This window comes from Hyaena hyaena, unplaced genomic scaffold (genome assembly GCF_003009895.1).
Source record: "Hyaena hyaena isolate Hyena2069 unplaced genomic scaffold, ASM300989v1 scaffold_480, whole genome shotgun sequence".
Taxonomy (NCBI): Eukaryota; Metazoa; Chordata; class Mammalia; order Carnivora; family Hyaenidae; genus Hyaena; species Hyaena hyaena.
In genome coordinates, this window is record NW_024081108.1 from 418,347 (window position 1) to 434,797 (window position 16,451).

The 16,451-nt window shown below is 34.2% G+C and overlaps 1 protein-coding gene across 1 annotated transcript in view; it reads right to left on the minus strand.

Annotated features, from left to right (window-relative positions):
- Positions 1–16,451, minus strand: part of STPG2 (sperm tail PG-rich repeat containing 2) — a 348,920-nt gene that overhangs the window by 324,030 nt on the left and 8,439 nt on the right. Inside the window, exons 3-4 of the mRNA XM_039254246.1 lie at positions 11,867–12,025; positions 8,380–8,544 (exon numbers count right to left, since the gene is read on the minus strand). Of these exons, the coding sequence (XP_039110177.1) occupies positions 8,380–8,544; positions 11,867–12,025 (324 nt within the window). The remainder of the gene's footprint in view (positions 1–8,379; positions 8,545–11,866; positions 12,026–16,451) is intronic.

Genomic DNA, 16,451 nt, shown 5'->3' on the forward strand with positions numbered 1-16,451 from the left:
CAAAGAGCATACATATAGAGTAGACACAAAACATACATATAGAGTATATGCTGCTTTGGCACTCCTGTGTATAACACAAAAGGGAATAAGGCAGTCAGACCATCCAAAGATTTTCCCATCTTCACTGTGGATGTTCAGCTTTAACACACTATGAAGCTATAACACTATAAAACACTATATCAAAGTAAGATGATATTATTACTATTATTATAGTCATAAGTAGGTTTTCTACTACTTATGTACAGACCATGCAAAGGCTTTGGATCTGGGTGCAGAGACAAATGCTGTAATACCGAGCAGAACAGACAGCACAGAAAAATGGCACAGCCTGACACGTCCAGCAGAGCTGCAGATGGTAGTAGAGGGATGCTGGAAGAAACCGTGGCATCCCCTAGAGGAGCTGAAAAGCAGCCTGTTCCTTCCGGCCAGTGGCGACTCCAAAGACTGCTGCACCCTACAGGGCTTCAGGAAAAGAAAGAATGGCAAGCCACGCAACACTTTCTTTTACTAAAGTAAGTGGTCTAGACGATCTTTCAGATGGAATTACCTAATATAGCCACAAATTTCAAAGTACATATATACGGTTTTGTAGGCAGAAAGAGCATAATTTCTCCATTTGTTCTGAACTTTATTTCTACTGAGAAATTAAGTCAAATTTCATAATTGTGCAGATTTTCGGAATAAGAAGTGAAGCACACAAATGTAGAACTTTGTTCTGATACAACATAACCATATTAAATATGTTAGATATTTTATATATTTCAGGTAGGAGCATATCTACTATTTTTATTTACTATAGCCTATAGTTTTTTTTTTTTTAAATCAATACAATCAAAACAGCATTTTGATAAATCATCTTACATTACTTTTTTGAAGCCTAAAAAATACATGTTAGGGTTTTATGCTAATTCTTTTAACATGGCACTTCAAGACCTTTTGAAGAATTACGTCTAAGAGACTTTCTTCAGATTAATTTTCACTGTTGTGATTTTGTAGTTCAACTGTTTTAACAACAGGTAATCCAGTAGAAGGGAAGATTATGCATATATGTACATACTCACCATTCAACACATTAGCAAAATCTTTTTCCTGTATATATACTAAAATTCATTTCACCTAAACCATGTGAATTGGCAACCACTTAATTCACTAACCTCTGACTGCAGAGGTTACTCAGGTAAATGTTCAATCTGAAATTTAATTTAAAAGCCTCTTAAAAATGAAACACGGAAAATGAAAAATAAATTGATGCACTCTTAACTCTAAATCACACTCTCTTTATGTCAAGAAGTGTTGACAATACCAATTTCAAGGTCATTGTCAACTTGGAAAATCATTAGCAAATAAAATATGACTTAATTGAAGCAAACTCAGCATGGAGCTGCATTATTTTAAGTGAATGTTGTAATATAACTTGAAGAAGAATTACTAACTGCCACTCCCATTGACAATAAAATATATGAAGAAGGGGCTATGCAACTTTTCCACCATGTCTTTTCCATAATTAAGTATGGAAATAGAATTTGTGAAGAATTAAAAGTCCCAAAGTGCATCCATTCAAACACTAATGGGCTGCTCTCCAGCATGGCAGCACATAGGTAGTTCCCAGCATGTTATCATTAGCAAATGTCAGTGTCATAATTCCAACCATAAACTTTGGAAATTTCAAGCTTATGAAAGCCACCTCTGAAAACTAGATTTCTCATGGTTATCTGGACTCTTCCTTAAAAAAGAGACAGAGAAAGAGAGAGAGAGAAAACCTAATTTTATAATTCAAATGTTAGAGAGAGAAAGAGAGGGAGATAGAACCTAATTTTATAATTCAAATGCTATACAAAGTAATATATACATAGAACTTTACTGATTATTTGCAGCAAAAATGTATCATTTGTTGGCTAAAGTCTTATAAGACCCTTAATTTCAGAGTTTCTTCTCTATTTAAATGCTATGTAAAATACCTTCAGCAGATGTTATTCATCAGGGAAGAATCACAATAATTACACATCTATTGGATTATTTTCTCAATTTTGTATTAATACATCTAGAAACTGAGCCCATATATTATATTATCTCAAAAAAAACAGATATATAGAATTAATGGAAATTGGATAAGATCTGGGGCGCCTGGGTGGCTTAGTCGGTTAAGCGTCCGACTTTCGCTTAGGTCATGATCTCGCGGTTCGTGGGTTCGAGCCCCGCGTCGGGCTCTGTGCTGACTGCCGGCTCAGAGCCTGGGGCCTGTTTCAATCTGTGACTCCCTCTCTCTCTGACCCTCCCCTGCTCACGCTGTCTCTGTCTCTCTCTCCTAGAAATAAATAAAACATTAAAAAAAAAAAAAAATTTAAAAAAAGAAATTGGATAAGATCTAAATGAACATTACTATAGTATCAAATTTCACAGCAGTTATAGGAATATGGTTGTTGTTTTTTTTAAGAAAAATAAGAAAATAAATTTTATATGTCAAAATAATGTTTAGTCATATGTGGAAAAAGTTTTGTACATCTAGGTGAGCTTGGAGACATGGTTTTGGTCTTCAAATAGATGATATATTATTTCAAAACAAAGAAATAGTATATAAGTATAATTATAAAGAAATAATAACCATTTTGAGATGTATGTTAAGAGAAATCAGAGAACTGATTTCTAAGGTCAAGTATGTATCACTATTGTGAAAAAAGTTTAAGTAACCTGGCCAAGAAGAAATACATATTAAGTGGTAAAGTGAAGAAACAAACCCAGGCAGTTTACTCCATTACACTATCTCTCATAACTTTTTACCCTGGACAGCATATACTGCTATTAGATCATAGGACTTCCATTAATTTCACAGCAATTTTTTAAAAATTTATCTCCATTGTTCTTCTATCCTCAAATATCTAAGATACTGGTACTGTCTGTTGATGAAACCTAATTCTTTTGACATTATTAACAGGATGATGGGATAATCAAGGCCTAGAAAACCAGGTATGGCATTGAGAGAGCAAAATACTCATGGGACAAAAGACCCATGGTCAAAAATAAATGGGAAATCTCAGGGTGAGAATAAGAGACACATCTTTAACTCACAATGTCCTTATTCTCCGTATTTCCAGAAGTAACCTCATTTTAAATCATGAAGTAGTCCATGAGGTCTTAAAACATCTACATTTGAATATAAAATGTATCTATTTTACTATGTTCCATAATCAATAGGAATCAGAGGAGTCACAAGTTAAAAATAAAATAATACTGGCTTATGTATTTACCATTATCATTGTTATTTCCTTGTGTGGATTTGAATTACTGTCTAATAACCTTTCATTTCAGCCTGAAGGACTGCCTCTATTTCCTTTAGGAGAAATACTAGAGGTAAATCTATCAGTTTCTGTTTGTCTCAGAATGTCCTAACTTCACCTTCCATTTCCAAGAATAGAATTCTTGATTTTTTTTTTTTCTAAACTTTACGTCTATCATCCCATTGCCTTCTGGCCTCCATAGGTTCTAGTAAGTCAGTTGTTAATCTTATTGGGGAATTCTTTGTTACTTTTCTTGTTCCTTTTAACATTTCTTTGTCTTTGTCTTTCAACAGTTTGACTATGATGTATCTCTTTACACTCATCCTGCTTGGAATTCATTGAGCTTCTTGTATATGTAAATCAATATTTTTCATCAAATGTGGGATGTTTTTAGCCATTACTTCTTCAAATATTCTTTCCGCTCCTTTCTTTTTCTTCTCTCCTTCTGAGACTTCCATTATTATGCATATGTTGGTATGCTTGATGGTGTCCCAAAGTCTCTGAGGCTATGTTAATGTTTTTCATTCTTTTTTCTTTTGTCAGACTGGACAACATCAATTGATTTGACCTCAAGTTTGCAAATTCCTTCTTCTGTCAGTTCAAAATCATTACTGAATCCCTCTAGCAAATTTTCATTTTCATAACTGTATTTTTTAATTCCAGAATTTTTACTTGATTTCTTTCTATAATGTCTACCTTTTTATTGATATATGCTACTTGGTGAGACACTGTTGTTATATTTTCCTTTACTTCTTTAGACATACCTTTCTTTCCCTCTTTGAATGTATTTAAAACAGCTGACTTAACTTTGTCTAATAAGTCAAACATACTAGCTTCCTCAAGAACAGTTTCTATTGATTGCTTCTTTTCCTACATACAGGCCATATTTTTGTTCTTTGTATCTCTCAGAACTTTTTTGTTGAAAATTGCATGTTTTGGATAATAAAATGTTGCAACACTGAAAGTCAGAATCTCCCCCTGCCACCTAAAGCTGTGTGGTTGTTTGGTTAGTGGACTTTCTACAGGTTCTGTATTCTTTGTCACATGCGTCTACTGAGTCTCAGCCTGTTTAGCTAAGTGGTCAGATCATGGCTGGACCGAGGTAGGATAAGGCATTTCTTTAAATGCCTTGAACCAGTAAGTCTCCAACCTTTGCAGAGGTACTCTTTGCATGTGTTGCAGCACACCTTCAATGTTCAAGTAGGTGGTTTACAAGTCTGCCTTAGCCTTCACTTCCTGCCCGTATAGAGCCTCAAGGTCACGTACAGGTAAGAGCTTTGTACTTTGTCAACTCTGTTTTTTACAGTATAGGTTAACAATGAAATTCCTTTCAGTGTTTTATAGGATTAAGCAAATAGTTGTAAATATATTGAGAATAATGGAATGATTAAGTTTCTCAAATATGGAAAAGGAAAGACTAAAACAAGCCTGTGGTACTGTATTAGAATTTTCCTAAGAACAAGACATTCTCTTTCATAACTACAGCATAATTATCAAAATCAGGTATCGGCATAAACTCAAAGTTTTTAATATACTGATAGATGAAAAGTAAGTATGGATCTCTAACTCATCCATTGATAGCCCGAAGCAGTGACACCCCATTGGCAATGAATGTACATACTATACTGATTTTGTTTTGAAATACCATTCTCCACTAAATGGAAGTAGAGATCCATAAAGACATATCTGATTCCAAGGCTGGAGCAGGGAAAAAAATTAAGTGTACCTGGATGTTCCAGAAGGTAAAGAAAGACTCAAAGAATGATGAGCACAAGTCAAAAGACACTGGGAATTGCTTAAAAGGACTCCCAGGGATCAAATCTGAGGTAATTTAAACCTCAAAATAAATAATGAGAGTGATAAATTATAACTTTTTAAGTAAAACAGGAATTCATTAATCTATACCAATATAAATGGGAAAGATAAAGCTCTTCTTCATAATAAAGTACCAACAAATAAATGCTAAAGGAAAGATGGAGTTAGAAAACCATTTGATAAACATCACAGTAAAATTAATTCAGGCACCATCAAAAGATATTAAACTAGTGAGTGTAATGAAGAAAAAGATATCTATTTATTCTCAAAGTAACTCCCACAAAATATTTATATATTTTTTTAAAAAAGTAACTTTACAGTAGATAAAACTGAAAGACATCACCTCAAGTTAACATCACCAATCTTGAGATAAAATGACATTCTATGCCTGAGAAGGATATATCACTTTTGTAATACTCCTGCCAAAATATAAACTTACTCTAATCATGAGAAAATATGCACATACCCCAAATTAAGAAATATTCTACAAAATAACTAGGCTGTACTCTATAAAAAGTCAAGGTTATAACTGACTAAAGACTAAAGACTAAAGAACTGTGTTAAATTAAAGGAATCTGAAGAGACATGACAACTAATTGCAATGTGTAATACCAGATTTGACTCCAGAACAAAATTCTTTAAAAAGAAAAAAAGATATCATTGAGATCATTAGCATTTATTTTAAACTGTAGATCAGGTATTAGTAGTATGTGAATGAGGACTACCTTATTTTCATAATTACATTGTGGTTGTAAAAGAGAATATCTTGTTCTTAGGAAATGTACACTGAAGTATTTAAGAGTAAAGGAACATCATGTCTGAAATGTGCTCTCAAATTCCTTGATAAAAATAATAATACAAATATATAGGAAGAAAAAGTGATAAAACAAATGTGATAAAATGTTAACTGCAGAATCTGAGTGAGCAATACAGTAATTTTCTGTATTATTTTTGTAACTTTTCTATCAGTCTGAAACTATTTCAAAACGTAAAAAAAAGTAATGGTGCACCTGGGTGGCTCAGTTGGTTGAGCATCTGACACTTGATTTTGGGTCAGTCATGATCCCAGGGTTGTGGGATTGAGCCTCATGTCAGTCTCCACACAGAGCATGGAATCTGCTTAACATTCACTCTCTGTCTCCCTCTGCCCTTTCCTCCCACTCAAACTCTCACTCTCTGAAATAAAAAATAAAAGTACTGCGGACAATGAATGAATTAGATCTGTGTGATTAAATCTAGAAAATATAACATTAAGTTAAAAAGCAAGCAGCCTACATACCAGAGGATACCATATACTTGAAATTTTTAAATCATACAATATATAATTCATGTATGTAATAGATTTAGTGTTTACTCTGGCAAACGAAAAAGAATGGAAGGAGGAAAACTGGGTAAGGTAACAATTCCAATAATATATTTTAAAATACAGCTAATTCAAGCGTGACAAAATTTTACTACGTTGTATGTGATGGTGGGTCCATGAGTATCTGTTATTTTTTTATTTCATTTTAATGTCAGTATAATTAACATACAGTGTTATATTAGTTTCAGGTGTACAGTGATTCCACAATCCCATAGATCACCCACTGTTCATCATGACACGTGCACTCCTTAATCCCCAATGTCAATTTCACCCATACCCACACTGACCATCTAGTAACCATCTGGTAACCACTAGTTCGTTCTCTACAGTTCAGAGTCTGTTTCTCCTTGCTTCTCAGCCTTTTGGCTAAGATCAAGTGCAGACGCTGTTTCCTACATCACTCTTTTTTTCCTATCACTCATTTTTTTTGTTTGTTTCTTAAATTCCACGTGAGTGAAATCCTATGGTATTTATCTTTCCCTGAGGTATTTAATGTAGCATTGTCCTCTTTAGTTCCATCCATGTCGTTGCAAATGACATTACATTCTTTTTTATAGCTGAATACTATTCTATTGCATATATATATACCACATATTCTTTATCCATTCATTTATCAATGTATACTTGAGCTGCTTCCATAATTTAGCTATTGTAAATAATGCTGCTATAAACCTGGGGTGCATGTATCCCTTTGAATTCATGTTTTTGTATTTTGGGGGTAAATACCCACTAATGCAATCACTAGATCATAAGGTGGTTCTATTTTTAACTTTTTGAGGAAACTCCATATTGTTTTCCACAGTGGCTGCACCAGTTTGCCTTCGTGGGTATCTGTTATTATGTTTCTACTATTCTATCTGTAATTATATAAATTATAATTAATATGTTAAAAAAAAAAGTTTCACAGTTCAAAGTATCTGAGACCCAAACGGCCCCAGGATAGCCACAAACCAAATGGTTTCTAAAGGTACTTGGGCCTAAGCCTAGAGATGGAGATATGTACAAACAAAGAGACTATAGAGTATTGAGAGTAAGGGTCAAGCCAAATCCGAGAATACCTATTCTTCACCCAAGGTGTCTCTTCAGCCTTTCCTCAAGTCTATGCTTAATTTTGGTCATTTTCCTCATAGGGATTACTTTTTCTAGATCTCATAAAAGTATAAAAATACAGCAGGTCCAAAGCACTATGTACTTCAGTCTTGTAATTAAGTAAATCCAGACATACAATCCACATTCATGGATAATTCATAGATTTCAATGGGCTGAATGAAATTTTGGCTCATCTTTGGCCAACTTTGAAACTGAAAACCTGCATGAGAAGGATCTGCTATAAAACACTTGATATTTTAATTAAATAGAAGCTCCTTATCTTTTTAAACAACCATTTGTGAAATGAATAATGCTTACACTATCAGATTCAAGTTCCTTCAGTAGAAAAATTCTCTTTTCCCTTTCAAATCCTGGAAAAGAATATCTATGTATTGCATATGATTATACATTGTAGCAGAGATTCTAGTAAGTGAAGCCTGTTACCGCTTCTTCCTAGATATAGTTAGACTATATATCCCAGCTTCCTTGGCACTTAAGTATGTCCGTATAACTGAGTTTTAACACCCAGATTTGGCCACAAAATCCTCCCACTAGCAGTGGGATTTTCCCCGTCTGTCAGCTGGATACAGATGAACCAAAGCTCTTTGATGATGATAATAACAAATGGAATAAACCTGTATCCCTGAATCTCTACATAGAGGAAAGTCTCTTATCCACAAGGAATACTCATATGAATGAAGAGAAAAAGAATTTCTGTTAAATTAATCCACTGAGATTTGAGGGTGTATTTATTAGTGCAGTTAGAATTATATTAACTAACACATGCATAATTATAAACAATCTTCCAATTATTAATAGGAAATGCATTATACTTACAAATTGAGGTTTATAGTATGCTGGACCTAGTGTGCTGTCACTAGCAGGTGGAAAATGTTTTATGATACTGCCATCCTCATTAATATCATAACCATATGATCGTCCACAAGAAGGAATGGAAGGAACATAAACACTTCTGGAAACTGCAGGTGCCCTTGAAAACTTCTGTAAGAAAACATTTTCTATTATTTGCTTAGAAGCAACAGAAAGAATGAAGAACCAAATATTAACATTTACTAAAAGGCAATTATTAAATATTGACTTAATGAGTTTCATAATATAAACCAAAAAGGTTTGTTGTAAGAAAATAATTCAGAGTAAATTCAAGTTTCACCTAATCATATAAATTAAGATGATATATAATATTACTATTAAAACCACCTTAAGAGGTAAGGTGTCTCTTTCAGGTATTGGCTGAGGCGTCTTGGCTCAGTTATTGATTTTGCTTAGTAAACAACTATTTCTGGTGCTAAAAGTAGGCATTCACTCCTATAGTCACATCACCAATCACCAGTTCAAAAGCGGTCATTGGTGCCATGCTATCATAATAGCTGACAGGCAAAAATGAACTTCATGTTTTTCTTTAACATTTCCTCGCTTCATCCCTTCCCAGCTCCAGATTTATCTCCACATTACCTATGCCTTGTATAAATATCCTAATTATGCTGACTAGATAGCAAGGAAAATGTCTAAGACATAATACTAACTGAAATAGAAAGTAGACTTGATGACTATTGGTATGTAAGATATGCAAAATTATATATAAGTATGTATATAGTAATATATTTATGTGATTTAATGATAAACTGAAAGGAGCTATGCAAAATTAACAGAATTCTCAAAATTAGAGCTAAAAGATTTAGGGTGATTATCCTTTTTTCAAAATTTCCTTTAATGTAAAATATTTTATAATTTAAATAAAAACAAAGAGTAACATATATTAGAAATACTGGTATAAAATATAGCAAATAAAATACTGGCATTTAAATGCTTTAGTTATCTGGAAAATTACTTATTAAGAATATATTGATAAGGCACCTGGGTGGCTCAATTGGTGAAGTGCCCAACTCTTGATTTCAGTTCAGTTTATGATCTTGTGGTTCAAGAGTTTGAGCCTCATGTTGGGCTCTGTGCTGACAGCGGGGAACCTGCTTAGGATTCTCTCTCTCTCTCTCTCTCTCTCTCTCTCTCTCTGTCTCTCACTCTCTGCCCTTCCCTTGCTGGCTCTCTCTCTCTCTCTCTAAAATAAATGAACATGATAAAAAATTTTTTAAGAATATATTGATCCTTTGTTGTTTCTGAAATAAATGCTAGAGTTGAGTACATGTGTGCCCAATAGACAATTATGTTATAAACATACTATCACTGGCAGAATTTTACTTTTTTCTTATCACTAGAGACAACTATTAAGTAGTTTCAGTGATACTTATGAGACTGATTACCAAATTAAAACAGGAGGTATTGAATGGCTTCTCCCGGTACTTACAAAAGTGACTTGCATGATGTCAAGGCTTTCCAAAATATATCCCCTACCTCCTTCTCCATTCTCTGTTCCTACTATTCTCCCTCATATGCTGTACTCCAAATATTCCAAAGAACTTTGTTCTTCTCCAAACATATCTTACCATTAAATACCTTAATGTCTTTAGGCAGGTGGTTTCTCTACCTGGAGTGTTTTTTCCCATTCTTCTTACCTAATTAGTGAATCCTTCTTCAAGATCCAATTTGACAGTGCTATCACTATTCCCTTCAAAAACTCTCTAATTTGGGCTATTAGTAGACATTTTATCATATGTTTATTAAAACAGTGCATCAACTGTTTTGTACTGAATTACATTATTTCCCTATTAAAATATAGATCCCAGACAGCAGTGATTTGTCTTCTATGTATCATCAGTGCCTAGCATTATGTCTACTATTCAGTCACTGAAAAATATCTAATACTAGTTTCAAATGCACAACATAGTGATTGACAATTCTATACATTACACAATGCTCACCACAGTAAGTACAGTTACCAAAGTCTGCATATAAAATTATACAATGTTATTGACTATATTTCCTATGTTGTACTTTTCATTTCCATGACTTACTTATTTCATAACTGGAAGGCTTCAAAAAAGAAGAAAAAGAAAGAAATCCCTAATGCGTCAGGTAAAAAATATTCATAAGTCTGAAAAAAAATAATGACTTACCACTTTTCAAAAGAAAATATCACACAGTGTCACTAAGAAAATGCAAAACATTACTTTAATGTCTAATAAAACAAGCACTTCTTTCTTAAAAAGACAAAAAAAAGGTCTGATAAATCCTTACCTAAGTACATGAACATTTACTCTGTGCGACACACAAAACAGCTGGTATTTAAATATACTTATAAACCTTAACATCATTGTCATGGCATTGACATTATTTGAATCCTTGGCTCTAAAATATGTTCCTCTAAACAAAGCTGATTAAAATTTAGTTAATATAAGCTATGTGAAGGAGTTATAGAAAGAGAAAAGACAACCCTCTAAATATATCATGACCAAAATCTTCTAGATTATTTATTTCAAAGGGATAGGACTTTGGTGTAAAAATTATTATAGAATACCAATGTACCTTTCTTTCTAAACATATCACCTGCTAGTATCCTACACAAATTTTTTACATCAGTCAGTATAATCTTCTCATTATCCTCCATAGACCCTCTTCTCTATCTTCTCTCAAATAGTTTTCCATGCCTGGAATGTATATTCCAACCCCCGGCTTCAGGCCAACCTCCTCTAATATGTTCTCTACTAAGTATACTTTCCCATGATTCAGTAGTCTTCCTTTAGATTCCTATGGCATTTAATTACATGGTCATTCATTTAGCACCTACCACATTTCATCTTGCATTAGTAGCAATCTATATATTTCTCTCCCATCAAATTTTAAGCTTTTTTATTTCAGGAATCATGTTTTAAATTTCACTGTATTATTAACAACACTTAACACAGAGTTTCATAAGGTTAAAATATCCGTTACTTTCTGTTCACAATAGACACTGGAAGTGATTATAGATTTATCAAAAGCAAAAAGGAAGCCAGTTGTTAATATAATACAAACTAGCTTATAAACACTAAGTGTTCATTTAATTATTAACTACAGTATAAATTCTAATAAACCTAATTTTTTTTTTAAATGTTTATTTATTTCTAGGAGACAGAGAGAGAGACAGCATGAGCAGGGGAGGGTCAGAGAGAGAGGGAGTCACAGACTGAAACAGGCTCCAGGCTCTGAGCTGGCAGTCAGCACAGAGCCCGACGCGGGGCCCGAACCCACGAACCGCGAGATAATAACCTAAGCGAAAGTCGGACGCTTAACCAACTAAGCCACCCAGGCACCCCATAAACCTAATTTTTATATTAAGTTTTTTAAATGTACTTACCATATAAAACATTAAATATTTTCTATTTTAACTAAAAGAAACGTCAGAAGCATAATTTAAAATAAAACATACTGATTGAAGATGCTCTTTCACCTGTAGTACTTTTCTATTCATGGTATCTGATGTTCCATGATAAAACTGATCATAGCTTGCTGGTCCCGGACCATCTGAAACAAATTTCTTAAAACGCTTCTCCCGGTTTTGTAGACTATGGCCTCCTTTTACATTATACTAAATTGGAGAGAAAAATATGAAATAATTAAAAGAAGCACTTTATAATTAATAACTATTTGGTAAATTTTAGATATTAATACGAACAAACAGTTTTAAAACCCAACCTGAGAAAGTTAAGGCTCTTAAATGAAGACATCATTCTAGTAAAAGGGAAAAACAAGAGACGATGACAATTACAGTTTTGCTTCTGAACTTGAACTAAAACTTACTGTACTTAGGACACTCTAAGAGAATATAAAACTCAGTTTTATAACAGGATTCAAGACAAAGGAATCTTCAAAGTTGTAGAGCGGGAATAAAGAGTATATACTAACAGGCCTCTGGAGAATATGCAACTCTGAAATGAACTTAAAAAATTGGCATTCACCCTGCAGGGAAAAATCAAACCTTCCAAGCTTGTTTAGGATTAATTATTTTCATGAATTATTTTTTGGCCATTTCTAAGGATGTTTATGCAGGCTTACTGGCAACAGCAAGGGTTTCTGTTTGATTGGTTGGTTTTTTGTGTGTGTGTTTTAACAGCTTGGTTCTATGCTCAGATTAGTTTCACACATCATTTTTTTTGCAGAAAAGGTACATGGAGGAATCTCCCACAGCTCTCCATGCCACATGTCTGGATTCTCTGGAATCAGAAAATTATCAACTTGGTAATAGCCAGTGAATTCAGACAAAATTCCGTAATATTAGTTTCAATTAACAGTCATAGTGTAATCATTTTAAAAATGGTTCATAGTAATAGTGGCATTTGATTGATCAGCAATTTTTTAAGTTTTTCACTTACCAACACATACCCATAGTATATGTCAGTTGTTCATAATCACTACTAATGAGCCTATCTCTAGTTTGCATCTTATTCAGCCGTTTCCATGAGTGGGGGAGGGGCAGAGAGAGTGGGAGACATAGAATCAGAAGCAGGCTCCAGGATCTGAACTGTCAGCACAGAGCACAATGCTGGGCTCAAACTCACAGACTGTGAGATCATGACCTGAGCCAAAGTCAATGCTTAACCAACTGAGCCACCCAGGTACCCTCAGCTTTTAAGAAATACCCAAAAGAGGGCCACCCAGGGGGCTCAGTCAGTTAAGCGTCAGACTTCGGCTCAGATCATCAGCTACCGGTTTGTGAGTTCTACCTCCATGTGGGGCTCTGTGCTGACAGCTCAGAATCTGGAGCCTGCTTCAGATTCTGTGTCTTCCTCTCTCTACCCCTCCCCTGCTCACCCTCTGTCTCTCTCTCTCCCCCCCTCTCTCTCTATCTCTCTTTCTCTCTCTCTCAAAAATAAACTTTTAAATATTTTTAAAAAGAAATACACAAAAGTGATTTTCTGTTAAAAAAAATGGGTCACCAATTCACTTCTTGATAACTGTTTTAATGAGATCATTATTCCTATGTTGAAGAGTTTGGACCTATAATAAAATTTAATGATTTTGCAAAAACACTAACATTACAAGTTAGATAAAAAGTAAAATCATGTGAAAGCAGAACATCTCCTCAACTCTTGATTATTTGAAAGCCATTACTACGGTCTCTATGATATTACATTTCACACTGCAATTTGAATTTATATTGAACTTCAACAGAAGATAATAAAATTAATCTGATTTTTTTAACTGGTAGAAATTAACCAGGAATTTTTTTCCAATAATTAATAATTACCAATTCTACTGATTTTACAAGAGGTTATAGAAGGAACTACAACATGTCAGATAAATGGCCCAAAATTTACATTATAAGTAACTATACATTTTATTTGAAAATCTGTGAAAAAAACAGCCTTATTACTTCTTGGGTACTGTACTTTTGTCTAAATGCTACGGTTATTTGATGAATTACTAGATTGCCAGCAATCTCCCAACAATAAAGGAGGCAGAGTCTCATCCAAAGAGTGAGGCCATGCATTGTATTACATACAATATCCTATCATTCAGCTCTAGTGAGATGTATTTCTCAGATCAAAGTCAAACATAATTTGGACATCTATTACTAGGCTCAGATAGTGAGAAATATGAAAGTGACTATCTAGATCCAGAGAAGAGATCTCCACATCTAGAACCAATCTTTCAGAGGAAGAAACTATACAGTATCTCCCGTGCAGAGAAAGACCACAAACTAGAGGAGAATTAGAGCCAGGAAAACATAAGTGAAATCTGAACTGACCCTTTGGAGTGGGATTCATTCTAGGAAAAAGGATCTGAACAGAATAAGGCAAATGATTTAATAGGCTAATCATCTATTCAGGAGCTCAGAAACCTGTACTTTGGAAACTTCATTCTTTTATTTTCTTATTTTCACTTATGTTGTTTTCTAAGAAAACTTCCTTTTGAAAAAAATTATGTTTCAGATATGCTGAAGGAGGCAAAGAAAAAAGTGATGTTTCCCATAACTAGACAAGAACTAGAGAGACAAAAAGTATACTCAGTCCCAACTTTGCAATAGTGGTGACAACCATAATCAAAGTGAATTCACCATAACAAGAACAGAGAAAAAGAGAAGACCAAATTGGGGCACACACATTTCAAAGCCTAATTGTTATGCTTTTATAAGAGCTTAAGGTAACACATACAGTGGAGGCAGGCCCTCACAACTACAACCAAATTTTCAGTCTTTTAAAATTGCATTTGGGGGTGCTTGGGTGGTTCAGTCAGTGAAGTGTCCAGCTCTTGACTTCAGGTTAGGTCACGGTCTCACCATTCACATGTTTGAGCCCCATGTCGGGTGCTGCAACTGCGGAGCCTGCTTGGGATTCTCTCTCTCCCTTTCTCTCTCTGCCCCTATCCCATTCATGTGTTTTGTCTTTCTCTCTCTCTCAAATAAACTTTAAGAAATAAAATAAAATATAATAAAGTAAAATAAAATAAAATTCCATTTGAAGTCTCCAAGTAACATTTCTAAGTAATTGCTAATAGAAAGCAACATTTCAACCTATGCTTCCAAAAGAAAAAATAAATTATCAATCACTTGCATTAATCTCTAATAAGATTATCCTTTTAATTATTATTCAGTATATTAATTATTTACAGAATTAGTATGCTAACTAGGCCACATCACAAATGTATTTCCTAATTCAGCCATTTAAAATAACAAACTTTGGGGCGCCTGGGTGGCTTAGTCGGTTAAGCGTCCGACTTTTGCTTAGGTCATGATCTCGTGGTTCGTGGGTTCAAGCCCCGCGTCGGGCTCTGTGCTGACTGCCAGCTCAGAGCCTAGAGCCTGTTTCAGTCTGTGACTCCCTCTCTCTCTGACCCTCCCCTGCTCACGCTGTCTCTCTCTCTCTCTCTCTCCTAGAAATAAATAAACAAAAAAACAAAAAAAACAAACAAAAAAAAATAACAAACTTTATTTTTTAAACAGTGTGATAAATTCACATTTCTTGAACTTCTGAAAGTTCTGCAGGAATTTAGCCTAAAAGTAGCAAAAAAAATCAACAGCAATTGAGTAAATAAATCATAGTCATCTTTTAAATGAAGGAAACCAATCTTCTCTTGGCATTTGTTTATAGTTTTAAGAACAAAAATAGAGAATACTAGAACTTTTCCTCCTAGGTCATCCATTACATTAAAAAAGTACATTTCCTAGATCCTTATTCTTGAACTCCAAAAAATGTACCCAATTTGGAATAAAATAAAATCTGATCTAAATTGCACTTTACATTGTTTTATATGAGGAATTGACTAAAATCAGTATTAATATAATATCCTAACACCCTGATATTTGTCATATTTAATAAGTTTGAAATCTATCTATTGTATATTTTATTCCATTCCCCTCTTGGAAGAGTGGAATTACAGTCTTTATAAAAGTATTACTGGTAGAACTAGCAAGCCCATAGACCCATGATATGCTGGCGATAGGCCAAGGAGCGGAAGCAGGAGTGACATTTCCAATGACATCTAACGACCCACTACTATTTTTTTGTCTTTTGTTCTCTAGACATTAGTATTCTGGAAGTTTTAAGAAACCAAGGAAGAGCCATAAATGTCCCATTGAATTGGAAGTTGAGCCCATGCCTTCCATTCTAGCTTCTTTATGGTAGAAAGCAGGAAACAAAATAAGGAAGTTAGTGTACTGGCTGAGGTGATAAACACTGACCAGGAATGAAAAACAGGACTAATGAGAGCCACAGCACTGCCATGGGAAGAACATAGAAACACACTTTGAAGAGCTTCCTCGAACTAAAATGCCCAGTGAAATGCTAAGAGCAAGTTTGTTTAAAGGTTTGAGAAGGAAGTATGTGAACAGACCACAGACTTCTTAGAACTAAAGACTGCAGTCACCACATCAAGCTAAAAACATGTAACGATGTTTTATGTCTTATGGACATAAATGGAGAACACCCAGCCGGGGAATCAACATTAAACACATTTATTTTCTCTTATTCTAATAACACATTATAGATTAAAAGAAGAAAGAGGATGATATGAAG